We start from the raw sequence: 13,672 nt of genomic DNA on the forward strand, positions 1-13,672 counted from the left end.
GGAGTACAAAACGAAACAGGTCAAAGGTTAAGTTTTGCCAAGAGAACGCACTGGTCGTAGCAAATACCCTCTTCCAACAACACAAGAGAAGACTCTACACATGGACATCACCAGATGGTCAACACCAAAATCAGACTGACTATAGTCTTTGCAGGCAACGATGGAGAAGCTCTATACAGTCAACAGAAACAAGACCGGGAGCTGACTGTGGCTCAGATCATGAACTCCTTATTGCCAAATTCAGACTTAAATTGAAGAAAGTAGGGAAAACCATTAGACCATGCAGGTATGACCTAAATCAAATTCCTTACGATTATACAGTAGAAGTGAGAAATAGATTTAAGGGACTAGATCTGATACACAAAGTGTCTGATGAACTATGGACGGAGGTTTGTGACACTGAACAGGAGACAGGGATCAAGACCATCCCCAAGAAAAAGAAATGCAAAAAAGCAAAATGACTGTCTGAGGAGGCCTTACAAATAGCTGTGAAAAGAAGTGAAAAGCAAAGGAGAAAAGGAAAGCTATATTCATCTGAATGCAGAGTTCCAAAGAATAGCCGGGAGAGATAAGAAAGCCTTCCTCAGTGATCAACGCAAAGAAATAGAGGAAAACAATAGAATGGGAAAGATTAGAGATCTCTTCAAGAAAATCAGAGATACCAAGGGAACATTTCCTGCAAAGATGGGCACAATAAAGGACAGAAACGGTATGGACCTAACAAAAGCAGAAGATATTAAGAAGAGGTAGCAAGAATACATGGAAGCACTATACAAAAATAGATTAATGACCCAGATAACCCCGATGGTGTGATCACTCACCTAGAGTCAGACAGCCTGGGGTCCAAAGTCAAGTGGCCTTGGAAAGCATCACTATGAACAAAGCTAGTGAATAACTGTGAACAAAGCTAGTGAAGGTGACGGAATTCCAGCTGAGCTATTTCAAATCCTAAAAGATGATACTGTGAAAGTGCCGCACTCAATATGCCAGCAAATTTGGACAACTCGGCAGTGGCCACAGGACTGGTAAAGGTCAGTTTTCATTCCAATCCTCAAGGAGGGCAATGCCAAAGAATGTTCCAACTGCTGCACAACTGCACTCATCTCACATGCTAGCAAAGCAACGCTCAAAATTCTCCAAACCAGGCTTCCACAGTATATGAAGCAAGATCTTCCAGATGTTCAAGCTGGATTTATAAAAGGCAGCGGAACTAGAGATCAAGTTCTCAACATCCACTGGATCACAGAAAAAGCAAAAGAATTCCAGAAAAACATTTATTTCTTTATTGACTATGCCAAAGCCTTTGACTGCATGGATTACAACAAACTGTGGAAAGTTCTTAAAGAGATGGCAATACCAGACCACCTTACCTGTTTCCTGAGAAATCTGTATGTAACAGCTGAAACCAGACATGGAACAAAGGAACGGTTCCAAGTTGGGAAAGCAGTATGTCAAGGCTGTATATTGTCACCCTGTTTATTTAACTTATATGCAGAGTACTTCATGTGAAATGCTGGGCTGGATGAAGCACAAGCTGGAATCAAGATTTAAAGGAGAAATATCAATATCCTCCAGTACGCAGATGACACCACCCTTATGGCAGAAAGTGAAGAACTAAAGAGCCCCTTAATGAAAGTGAGAGGAGAGTGAAAAAGTTGGCCTTAAAACTCAACATTCAAAAAACTAATATCATGGCATCCGATCCCATCACTTCATGGCAAATAGATGGGGAACAATGGAAACGGTGACAGACTATTTTCATGGGCTCCAAAATCACTGCAGATGGTGAATGCAGCTATGAAATTAAAAGACACTTGCTACTTGGGAAAAAAGCTATGACAAACCTAGATAGCATATTAAAAAGCAGAGACATTGCTTTGCCAACAAAGGTCCATCTAGTCAAAGCTATCGTTTTTCCAGTAGTCATGTATGGATGTGAGAGTTGGGCTATAAAGAAAGCTGAGTGCTGAAGAGTTGATGCTTTTGAGCTGTGGTGTTGGAGAAGACTCTTGACAGTGCCTTGGGCTACAAGGAGATCTAACCAGTTCAACCTAAGGGAAATCAATCCTGAATATTTATTGGAAGGACTGATGCTCAAGCTGAAACTCCAAAACTTTGGCCACCTGATGTGAAGAACTGACTCACTGGAAAAGACCCTGATGCTGGGAAAGACTGAAGGCTGGAGGAGAAGGGGACAACAGAGGACGAGATGGTTGGATGCCACCACTGACTCAAGAGACGTGAGTTTGAGCAAGTTCCGGGAGTTGGTGATGGACAGGAAAGTCTGGTGTGCTGCAGTCCATGGGGTCGCAAAGAGTCAGACATGACCGAGCAACTGAACTGAGGTGAATGAGAACCTATTGTACAGCACTGGGGCTGGGAGGGGGTGGGGTGGGAAGAAAGTACAATCTGTTTGTAGGACATACATTAACTTAACCTTAAAAAGGTGTCCCAATTTACAGTGCAGACAAATACTGTTTGATTCCTATGTATATGAGGTATGGAGGATACCTAGTCAAATTCAGAGTCAGAAAGTAATGATAAATTGTTAGATGCCAGGGGTCAGGAGGGGAGTGGCATGGGGAGTGAGTGTTTAATGACGACAGAGTTTCAGTTTAGGAAAGTAAAAAATACTCAAGAAATAGATGATGGTGAGTCACTAAATAGATGATGGTGAGCCATATGGTGGCTCAGTGGTCAAGAATCCACCTGCAATTCAGGAGCCGTGGATACTTGGTTCGACTCCTGGGTTGGGAAGATCCCCTGGAGGAGGAAATGGCAAGCCACTCCAGCATTCTTGCCTGGAAAATCTCATGGACAGAGAAGCCTGGTGGGTAGAGACCATGGGGCCACAAAGTGTCAGTCACAACTGAGCACGCATGCACGCACACAAGTTGCACAACATGAAGGTACTTACTGAGCGCCACCGAAATGTACAGTCAACTACGGCTAAACAGTATGTTTTATATCATGTGAATTTCACAAAGAGAAACAACAACAGAGGCGAAGAAGGGTACCAGAGAACAAGGGTTCACGCTGCACCTCAGCCCCACAGAGGACCGGCGATGCTGCTCGGCTGGACGCCACAGTTCTGCAGCCCCTCCCCCGGCCCTGCTCTGCACACGCACGCCCACGTCTCTCCACATGCCCATCTCCCCACCGGCAGGCGGCCGGCCAGGCCCGCCGGGCAGTTTCTCTTCTCCCAGGAAGTGTGAGGAGGGCACTCTGCTCTGCATGTCAGTGCGCACTGAGCCGGGAGCACGTGCTCAGCCGCTCACATAAAAAGCGACACCTGGCAAGCCCCCGGGTAGCATGTATCACCTCTAAACACACCAACAGAACGAAGTTTCTGAGCCGACAAAGATGACTGCACCTGCGATGCAAGCGACCACACTGAGGCGGCGGCCTGCAGGGGCTTGTCTAGGTGGTCAGCTGGGCTCTTCTCAGGCAACACCCCCGGGGCTGCCGCCAGACCAGAGACTTGTGCAGTAACCTGCTATAAGGCTGCTGTAGTTCTATGGAAAAAAAGAAAAAAGGCTCAGAACCTGGCAAACTAAGGGTACTCTTGTTAAAACATTAAAAAGAAGAGGAAAGGGCCTAAATAAACCTTGGTATTCACCATACTGGCTTTCCAAGTGTGCAGAAGCACTGTGAATACGGCAGGCCTGAGCCCGCTTAGAAGGCAGGCCCCTGCCTACAGCCCCCGGGACCCGGCTGGGAGGTGGTCCCCCACACTGAGAGACGGTCTCTGAGTGCCGAGAGGCTCGCTCCGCCTCTCCTGTGTAGGATCTCGTTGGGGCTGCGCGCCTGCTTTCCCGGGAGTCTGGTTTGGGGACACGCCGGGCGGAGGGAGACGGGCCTGGGCACGGAGTCTCTGCTGGCCTTCCCTAGGCACAGGGCGCTGCGTTTCCGCCGCGGGAGGAGAAGGGTGCTGTGACCCTTCACGGGAGGAGGTGAGGGCAGCAAGCCTGTTCTTGGGTTCCCCAGATGCCACTGGAGTCTGTCTCCCTTAGGGTCCAGCCGTAACCCCTCACCACTCACTGTGATCAACCTCAGTCTCGAACACAACGATACGTTGAGTTCCACAGGTCCTTCTAGCCAATCACCAGCTGTAGTGGTAATTCTGGGATCCCCAACATCAAAGTGTATCACACTTCTCGACAGTTTGGTAACTCTTCTGGAGAAACCCTACTCAACATCGTGACATAATTCTGGGACTTCCCTGGTGGCCCAGTGGTTAGGAATCCGCCTTGTAGTACAGGGGACGCAGATCCGACCCCTGGTCGGGGAACTGAGATCCCACGTGCCGCAGAGCAACTAAAGCCGGGCACCGCGACTACTGAGCCCACATGCTCTGCAAGTGAAGATCCCGCCTGCCACAACCAAGACCCAACTCAGCCAAACAAATAAATACAAAGGAAACACTGCAATAGATTCCAACCATCCTCAAGTAGGGTAATTTTTGAAGGTGTTAAAAAAAAAACAATCAGTGACGAGCTAAATCCGTTATCAGAATTAGTAGACTCCTAAAGAGTGGAAGAGAACAGGTTCCAGTTGGCTACAAAAACAGTTCCACACAAGTAAGATCTAACAAATGCTTCATTAAAGGTTTCTTTTGGAGAAACTAGACAAAGTTTCCTCAAAGAACCAGGGCAAGACTGCTAGATACCATCTACTAACCAGGCAAGAAGAGGAAAGATGCTCAGTGGTGGGCCTGCAGATGTGTTTTATATTGAGTTAATCCTACCACCACCTCCCACAAATCCTCGTTAGAAAATGCACCTTCCAAACTGCACTAATTATATTCCCCATCAAAAATTTGAAATATTTAACCACCACCCAAGTTCCCAGTTTTCTCACTTAGAAGCTGGTGACTCCATGCAAGGGATTTCACCTCTGTGACTAAACTGAAATTTAGTTTCAAATATAACTTCTAAGCCTCCACCACTGCCTCAAGCAAAGCAAGTGTGAAACAAGAAGTGGAGCCGGTCCAGTCCTATTTCTGTGGTGTATGTCACCATTTCCACTGCCTGGTGACAAACCCAAAACTTCTCTGGGGGCGTCCTGCCAGTCCTTCCAGGGCATTTGTCAGCTGCTTACAGTGATTCCTCACCATCCGGGTTATACTAAGCTTAACCCCGGCCTCTTGCATGCAGCATGTATCCCGTAATGAGTTTCCAACTGCTCACCCTTCTGGATGGCCAAACCATCCCTCTCTTCCTAGAGAGAAGACTGAGACACGAGCTGGAGAGGACTGTGGGCTGTTGGGATAAGAGGGGGGGCGTGCACAGCTGAGACTCAGAGGAGGGAGGTTCTTTCTAGGGGACACTCCAAAGTCATCTGTTATCCGGGGTGACCCTAAAGACTGTTCTAGGTGGTGTGGTTTTTATCTGTTGCAGAGGGTATCAGGTTCACTACTAGCTACAGAACCGCCAGCAGCTGTGGCTGAAGGCTGAGCCAAACACAATCAACCTGGTTTCGTGCAGGTCTTTCCATGGTGCCTGCCTCTAGCAGAACACTTGCAATCACTTCCAAGCACACGGGCAATTTGCATTCTCAGTGTCACCTTCCTTCACCTTTTCCCACATTATTTTCACAGGCTTTAATTTTACGGCTGTACTGCCTGTGACAACAGATCCATCAAAGGGGAAGGCAGATTTGGACTCCCCTGGTGGTCCGGTGGCTAGACTCTGAGGTCCCAATGCAGGGGGCCCAGGTTGGATTCCTGGTCAGGGAACTAGACCCTGCATGCCACAGCGAAGAGTTCAAATGCCACAACTAAAGCACCTGTGTGCTGCAACTAAGACCCATCACAGCCAAATAAAACAAAAAACAAAAACTTTATAAAAAGGGGAAGGAACGCAGCTAATGGGAGGCATGGTGACAGGCCTGAAATAACTGATTAGTGGTAGGGATGAAATAAAGAACAATGTAGTGGTTAAAGGAAGACTGTGAAGTTAGCTTCCTATATGACCTTGAGTAAATAATTTAAATCTCCAAGTCTTTCCCATCCGTAATACGATTATAATTCACAGTACTTCACAGACTGCATGTCAGTGCTTAGCCTAAAACATCCTCAATGGTCTTAGGATTATTTGCTATTATCTTATCTCTTAACCAGCCCTACTGGTTGGGCACTGTAGTTCAGTCACCGGTTGTGTCTGACCCTGCCACCCCATGGACTGCGGCACGCCAGGCCTCCCTGTCCCTTGCCATCTCTTGGAGTCTGCCCAAGATCATGTCCGTTGCATCAATGATGCCGTCTGGCCACCTCATCCTCTGACGCCCTCTTCCCCTTCTGCCCTCGAACTTTCCTAGCACCAGGGGCTTTTCCAAGCTGGGTGGGCATGGCCATCCCCATTTTACAGATGAGGAGACTGCAGCCCAGGTGAAGCCAGAATCAGAATCCAGAGCTGCCCAAGTCTGGAGCTCAAGCGCTTCCTATCACTCAGGGGCCACAAGGTGCCCTGTATTTTGTTGGTGCCTTTCAATGAGTCACAAGCTCCGGGCCTGACTCTCTGGAAACTGTAATTATGGGTCTTAACAAAGGCACTGCTATCACATGAGGAGAAGGACAAACAAATTGGTTACCAAGCAATAATAAAGGCCACTGAAAACAGATTGGAAAACCTAGGGAGATGGTTTGGAAAAAAGAATCAGCAAAAAATTGAGATTCTGGACAGAGTGGAATGTTGAGGAGTCAGGGGAGTTGACCGACAGCAGAGAGGTGTGAGTGGCCATTCTTGCATTCCAGGCAATAAACATGGAATGTCTTTGTCCTTAGGTCTGGGAATCCTACCATTTAGCTTGTATTATAATAGAAGCAAAACACACACTTTGTCCTGCTAACACGCAGCATGAGCATGTATACATCATATCTCACAGCCAGGAAAACCAATACCAGTTTGCACCTTGACATAAACCAGAAACAGCAGACCACCCAGTTTTAGATCTGGTCTCCCAAACAAATCAAACCTTGAACATTTCATGTACGTTGCCAATGTCTGGAGATAGATCTCAGTGTATGAGGTACTGAAGTGAGAAAAGCTTTTCCAACACTAGTGCACTAATGTTAACCTGGTACTCTTGGTAACACTGCCATTTTTCCTATGTAAATATGTCCTCTGTTTCTCCTTTGGCAAGGCAGACCTTGTGACGCCAGACTCTTTCACATCCCTTTGCAAGGGACCTTTATTTATTTATTATTCAATGGGGACCATTTTAAAGTCTTTACTGAATTTGTTACAATATTGCTTCTGCTGCTTCTGTTGTTTTTTTGGCCCTGAGGAACTGAGACGTTAGCTCCCTAAGCAGGGATCGAACTAGGCTAACCAGGGTTCCCCTACACTGGAAGGCAAAGTCTTAAGCACTGGACCACTAGGCACAGTCCCACTGTATAGTTTTGGATGAGTTTTCCTTTTTTGTATAAGCAAATTAAAAGCTTTGAAATTTCCCGTAGTAAAGAAACTTTAATTTAGCATTTCCCAAACTTATTTGGAGGCCAGAGCACCTACAAGAGCACAAACTCTGATGCCACATATGTGCCACCTGGAAGCTGAATAACCCTGGACGTCATTTCACTGCTGAGGCCTGGCTGGTGATCGACGGAATGACGTGTGTTGCTGGATGACAAGCAACATGGCTGGTAAGGAATCTCAAAGAGTACCCAGCGCACTGCCAACAAACATCACTTCCAACACAACTGTTCCCTTCTCAACCGTCCAACCCACTCTAGTTTCTCTGCACCAACTTCTTGCAGGACACTCCTATCTGGGAAAACCAGAACCAAAGCTTTGAGGTCAAGCCATCTCCTAGGATAGAAAGAACAACCCCAAGGTGATCTTGATTTACATTTCTGTTCTTCCAGGTAGATGTGAATTCAGGGCAAGCTTCAAGTCCGAGCACAGCTTCTCCTCATCTGTCAAATAAGACACCACGCAGATGGGAGATTCCATTACAAAGCAGCGCAGACACAAAAACCCTTGCGCGGACGCGGCTTAGACCCCCCCTTAACCAGAATTTGGTATACAGACCACAATGATTAAAGATATTGTCCAACAGGAGGAAGTTTACAGAAATACACATAAACCTGCGCACAGGTCCTCACAAAGACCTTCTATTACAAACAACCTAGTGAAATTCTTTTCTATCCACACAAACGGCCAATTTCCGACAACGGCATCTAGGCCTTGGATAAACTGGTTGAACGGTTAATAGAGATTAATGCTAACAGGAAACTTTTTACATCACAGTTTCTCGACTATTCATAGTAAGGAAGAAAAGTAGTAACGTAGATGATACTTAAACTCTTCATTACATATAATGGAACCATACGACTGTGGGGCTGGGTTCCGTCGCCCATCAACGTTTCGCACACAGATTTAACTCAGACAAACTATTAAAAGTTGTACTTTCCAGGTGCAGTAAAAGCAGGACCCCCAAACCTTCAAGCCACATACCCGCCGAGGAATGCGGGCGTTACACACCAGGCTCCTTCTATTTAACGGGCGCAGTGGGGCCATCCGGCTTTGAATTTTCTACAGCCACCCATCCATTACTGTTGCATTTCTCCAAAGAAATGCGTTTTTCCCTAAGGGGAGACTCTCACTTACCCTCCGTCGGCCTGAGTTTCCTGCACTACAAAACAGAAATAAAATCGGCCTAGTAGTGTTACTGTGAAGGCTGCCGAAAACACAAGCCTTGGGGACACGCAGGGAAAGAAACTTACAGCAAACGCTATTTCCCACACAGCCGCCTGTAACACGCTGACTCTGCACGTGAGTTCTCCAGACGCTTAGGAACCGAAGGCCGCTTCCGCGGGCCCTCACCGACTGTGAGAGCCTACACCTGGGCGGTATCGCCATTTGTAAACGACCTCCTCGGCCCCTCGACAGCACAGCGGCGGCCTCGCCCCAGGTCCCGCGGCCCCGCCAGCGCGCCCTCCTTCCAGCGGCACGGCGGCCGGCGCAGCGCCCGCGGGGCTCCGCCACGCACCGCCGGGTGCCGGGCACCGGCCCCGCCGCGGGAGGCCAGAGCCCGAACCTCGGGAGAGCCGCTTCCCACCGCCCCGCTCCGGTTCGTTTCCCTGGCGCGGCGGTGAGGCGCGCGCGAGGAAGGACCCGCGGCGCGGCGCGCTGACCTGCAAGTGACCTGCTTGGTGCTCATGGCGGCCGGGTCCGAGGGCCGTCGTCCGGCCGCAGTCTCTCGCTCTCTCAGCCGCCGCCGCCGTCGCCTCCTCGGCCTCGGCCCTGCCCATCCCGCGGGGCCGCGTCACGCCGGCTCACGCCGGCGTCTCCGTGCCCCACGCTGGTGGCGCCGGCAGGAAACCTCGCCGCCGTCACAATTGGTTCCGCCCCGGGGTGAGGCGGGGCCAACCGCCAATCGCTGCACTCCTAGTCCCGCCTCCCCAGGCCTCCCGGGCAGGCGTGGCTAGTCTCCCAGGCCCGCGGGTTTTACGCCGGGGGGCCCGTTCTTTAGTCCCTACTTGTCTCTCCCTTTCTTCTTCAGCTTTCCTTAGCGACTTCTCTTGGCTTAGGATCACCTCAGCCTTCCCGCGGCCAAGCTCCCCCTTCTCCTCTGCGCAGTTCAGTTCAGTCGCTCAGTCGTGTCCGACTCTCTGCGACCCCATGGACTGCAGCACGCCAGGCCCCTGTCCGACTCCAACTCCCGGGGTTTACTCCAACTCGTGTCCATCGAGTCGGTGATGCCATCCAGCCGTCTCGTCCTCTGTCGTCCCCTTCTCCCGCCCTCAATCTCTCCCAGCATCGGGGTCTTTTCCAATGAGTCAGCTCTTCGCATCAGGTGGCCAAAGGATTGGAGTTTCAGCTTCAGCATCAGTCCTTCCAATGAATATTTAAGGTTTATTTCCTTTAGGATGGGCTGATTTGATCTCTTTGCTGTCAATGGGACACTCAAGAGTCTTTTTACTGCTGTAAGAACATTGTCTTCTGACGAATGAACATAGAATATACTTCCAATTATGTAGAACTTTTGAAATTTCTTTCAGAAACTTAGGAAGAATATTGGAAAATTTGTAGTTTTCAGTGTAGAAGTCAACAACTTTTATTATGTTTATTCTCACGTACCTTGGTGAGTTTTTTGGACGCATTTTAAATGATATTTTTAAAAATGTCCTAATTGTTTATTGCTTGCTCCATGCTACATTCATGTATTAGTTCCAGGGGTTTCTTTGTTGTTTTGGATTTTCTACACATACACAATCATGCCATCAACAAATAATGATAGTTTTACTTTGTTTTCAGTCTTCACATCCTCTATTTCTACCTCCTGCCTTATTGCACTGCTGAGAATCTTCAGGGCAACTGTGAACGGAAGCGGTAAGAGTGGACACCTCTGTCTTGTTCTTGAGTTCAGGGAAAGTAATATTTCATCATTAATTAAAATGTTAGGTCCAGAGTTTTTAAAGCTACCCCTTATCAGATGAAGGCAGTTTCTTTATCTTTTTAGCTTTCTTAAGACTTTTTAATAATAAATGTCTTGTTCTTTTAAATCAAATCTGTTTTTCTCCTGAGAAAACCATATGGTCTTCTCCTTTATTTGGTTATAACAATTGATTTTTCAATGTTAAACCAACCTGAGATTCCTCAGATATACCTCACTTGGCCATGATATATTATTCTTTCTAGAAATCATCAGATTCGATTTTAACACTGTGATTAGGAATTTTGCATCCTTATTCATGAGAGAGATTATTCTGTCGTGTTCCCTTGTGATGTCCGTGTCAGGTTTTGTACTTGAGATGTGCTGGCCTCATAAAACAAGTTTGGAAGTCTTACCTCTTTTCTATTCTTTGGAAAATCTGTATAATATAGGTATTAATTTTTCCTCAAATATTTGGAAGAATCCACCACTGAAACCATCTCAGCCTGCAGTTTCTGGCATAAGCAGATTTTTAATTAAAGATTTAATTGCTGTATTACATATAGGCTGGGCTTCCCAGGTGGCTCCGTGATAAAGAATCCACCTTCCAATGCAGGAGATGCGGTTTTGGTCCCTGGGTCAGGAAGATGCCCTGGAGTAAGAAATGGCTATCCACTCCAGTATTCTTGCCTGGGAAATCCCATGGACAGAGGAGTCTGGAGGGCTAGAGGCCATGAGGTTGCAAAAAGTCAGACACGACTGAGCATTCATGCACGCATGCACATATAGGCCTATTCAGATTTTATCTTCTGTCAGGTTTGGAAAGCTTTTTTTTCCCAAGTGAAATAGTCCATTTCATTAAAATTATTAAATTTGTTGTCATGGAGTTGTTAATATATCTTCTTTAAAAAATGATCTGTAACCTTCTTTCATTACCGATACTAATTGGTATCTCCTTTCGTTACTGATATTATTTGGTATTTTATCTTTTTTTAAAAAATTCATTTTACTAGAAATTTATCAGTTTTGTTCATCTTCTCAAGGGAGAAGCTTTTGACTTTATTCATTTTCCCCACTGTAGATGTTTTTATATTTCACTGATTTTTGCTTGTATCTTTACTACTTTTTTTTCCCTACGTTCTTTGAATTCATAATGCTATTGTTTCTGGCTTCTTCAGATGGAGCTTCAGATCACCAATTCTCAAATGTTCTTCTTTTTTAAGTATTTAAAGCTATAATTTTCCATCTAAGCACATTTTAACTGTTTCACAAGCTTTTACATCCTATTTTCCTTATCATTCAGTTCAAATATTTTCTAATTTTCTTTCTTTATTTATTTTTTTTTATTTTCTAATTTTCATTCTTTGACTCGTAAGTTATTTAGAAGTGTTCTGCTTAATTTCCAAACAACTGAGACTTTCTAATTATCTTTTCCTCACTGATTTCTAGTGTAATACCAGTGTAGAATTGTCTGTTCTCCTTTTGATTTGGCCAACAGTTGATTTATACAATTTGAAGCTGTGGTTTAGGCTCAAATTTAATGCTTTATCTTTTTTTGTGTCATACATTACTGAAAAATGTTCCTCTTCATGCTTAGCTGTACTTGTTAACCACAGCAGAGTTATATCAGTGAAAAAAAATGTGTTAGAATGTGTCAAGAAATTCTTCTAATTTAAAAGTAGTTAGAAGACGATCCTGGAGCTAAAGTGCCATTCTCATCACATATTCTAAGGACTGGACACACAACCTACTGAAACTGATTCAAGAAGCAGAAAATATGAATAGACCTTCATCAAGAGATTGAATTACTAAGCCAAAATCTTCCCACAAAGAAAATTCCAAATCCAGTAGCTTCACTATATCTGGGTGCTCAGTCATGTCTGACTGTTTGCGACCCCCATGGGCTGTAGCCCACCAGGCTCCTCTGTCCATGGACTTTTCCAGGCGAGAATACTGGAGTGGGTTGCCATTTCCTCCTCCAGGGGATCTTCCCGACACAGGGAGGGAACCCTTGGCTCCTGCACTGCAGGCAGATTCTTTACCACTAGCGCCACCAGGGGAGTCAAGCTTCACCAGTGAATTCTACTGAACATTCAAAGAAGAATTAACACCAATCCTTTACACAGTCTTAGAAAAAACAGAAGAGGATGGAATACCTCACATTCCATGAGGCCAGTATTACACCTTGATACAAAAAGCAAACACATCACGAGAAAACTACAGACCAATATACTTTATAAAGAGAAATATAAAAACTCTCCACAAAATACTAGCAAATGGAATGCAGCAATGTAGAAAAAGTATTATACACCATGACCATGTGAAAAGTATTCCTGGAGTGCAAGACTGGTCCAAAATACGTAAATCAATGTAATTCACCGTGTTAAAAGAAAAAATAATATGTTCATTTTAGTAGATGTGGATAAAAAATTTGACAAAATCTAATGCCTTTTCTTCAGCATTGCCCTTCTTTAGGACTGGAATGAAAACTGACCTTTTCCAGTCCTGTGGCCACTGCTGAGTTTTCCAAATTTGCTGACATATTGAGTGCAGCACTTTCACAGCATCATCTTTCAGGATTTGAAATAGCTCAACTGGAATTCCATCACCTCCCCTAGCTTTGAACATAGTGATGCTTCCTAAGGCACATTTGACTTCACACTCCAGGATGTCTGGCACTAGGTGAGTGATCACACCATTGTGGTTATCTGGGTCATGAAGATCTTTTTTGTACAGTTTTTCTGTGTATTCTTGCCACCTCTTCTTAATATCTTCTGCTTCTATTAGGTTCACACCGTTTCTGTCCTTTATTGAGCCCATCTTTGCATGAAACATTCCCTTGGTATCTCTAATTTTCTTGAAGAGATCTCTACTCTTTCCCGTTCTATTGTTTTCCTCTCCTTCTTTGCACTGATCACTGAGGAAGGCTTTCTTATCTCTCCTTGCTATTCTTTAGAACTCTGCATTCAAATGGGTATAGCTTTCCTTTTCTCTTTTGCTTTTCACTTCTCTTCTTTTCACAGCTATTTGTAAGGCCTCCTCAGACAGTCATTTTGCTTTTTTGCATTTCTTTTTCTTGGGGATGGTCTTGATCCCTGTCTCCTGTTCAATGTCACAAACTTCCATCCATAGTTCATTAGGCACTTTGTTTATCAGATCTAGTCCCTTGAATCTATTTCTCACTTCCACTGTATAATCGTAAGGGATTTGATTTAGGTCATACCTGCATGGTCTAATGGTTTTCCCTACTTTCTTCAATTTAAGTCTGAATTTGGCAATAAGGAGTTCATGA

General features: G+C 45.5%; 1 protein-coding gene across 1 annotated transcript in view; it reads right to left on the bottom strand.

Annotated features, from left to right (window-relative positions):
- The window catches only part of MKRN2 (makorin ring finger protein 2), a 33,649-nt gene extending 24,359 nt beyond the window's left edge, over positions 1–9,290 (bottom strand). Inside the window, exon 1 of the mRNA XM_065933948.1 lies at positions 9,140–9,290. Within this exon, the coding sequence (XP_065790020.1) occupies positions 9,140–9,165 (26 nt within the window). The 5' untranslated portion in view covers positions 9,166–9,290. The remainder of the gene's footprint in view (positions 1–9,139) is intronic.
- Between the last annotated feature and the right edge of the window lie 4,382 nt (positions 9,291–13,672).

This window comes from Muntiacus reevesi, chromosome 4 (genome assembly GCF_963930625.1).
Source record: "Muntiacus reevesi chromosome 4, mMunRee1.1, whole genome shotgun sequence".
Classification (NCBI taxonomy): Eukaryota; Metazoa; Chordata; class Mammalia; order Artiodactyla; family Cervidae; genus Muntiacus; species Muntiacus reevesi.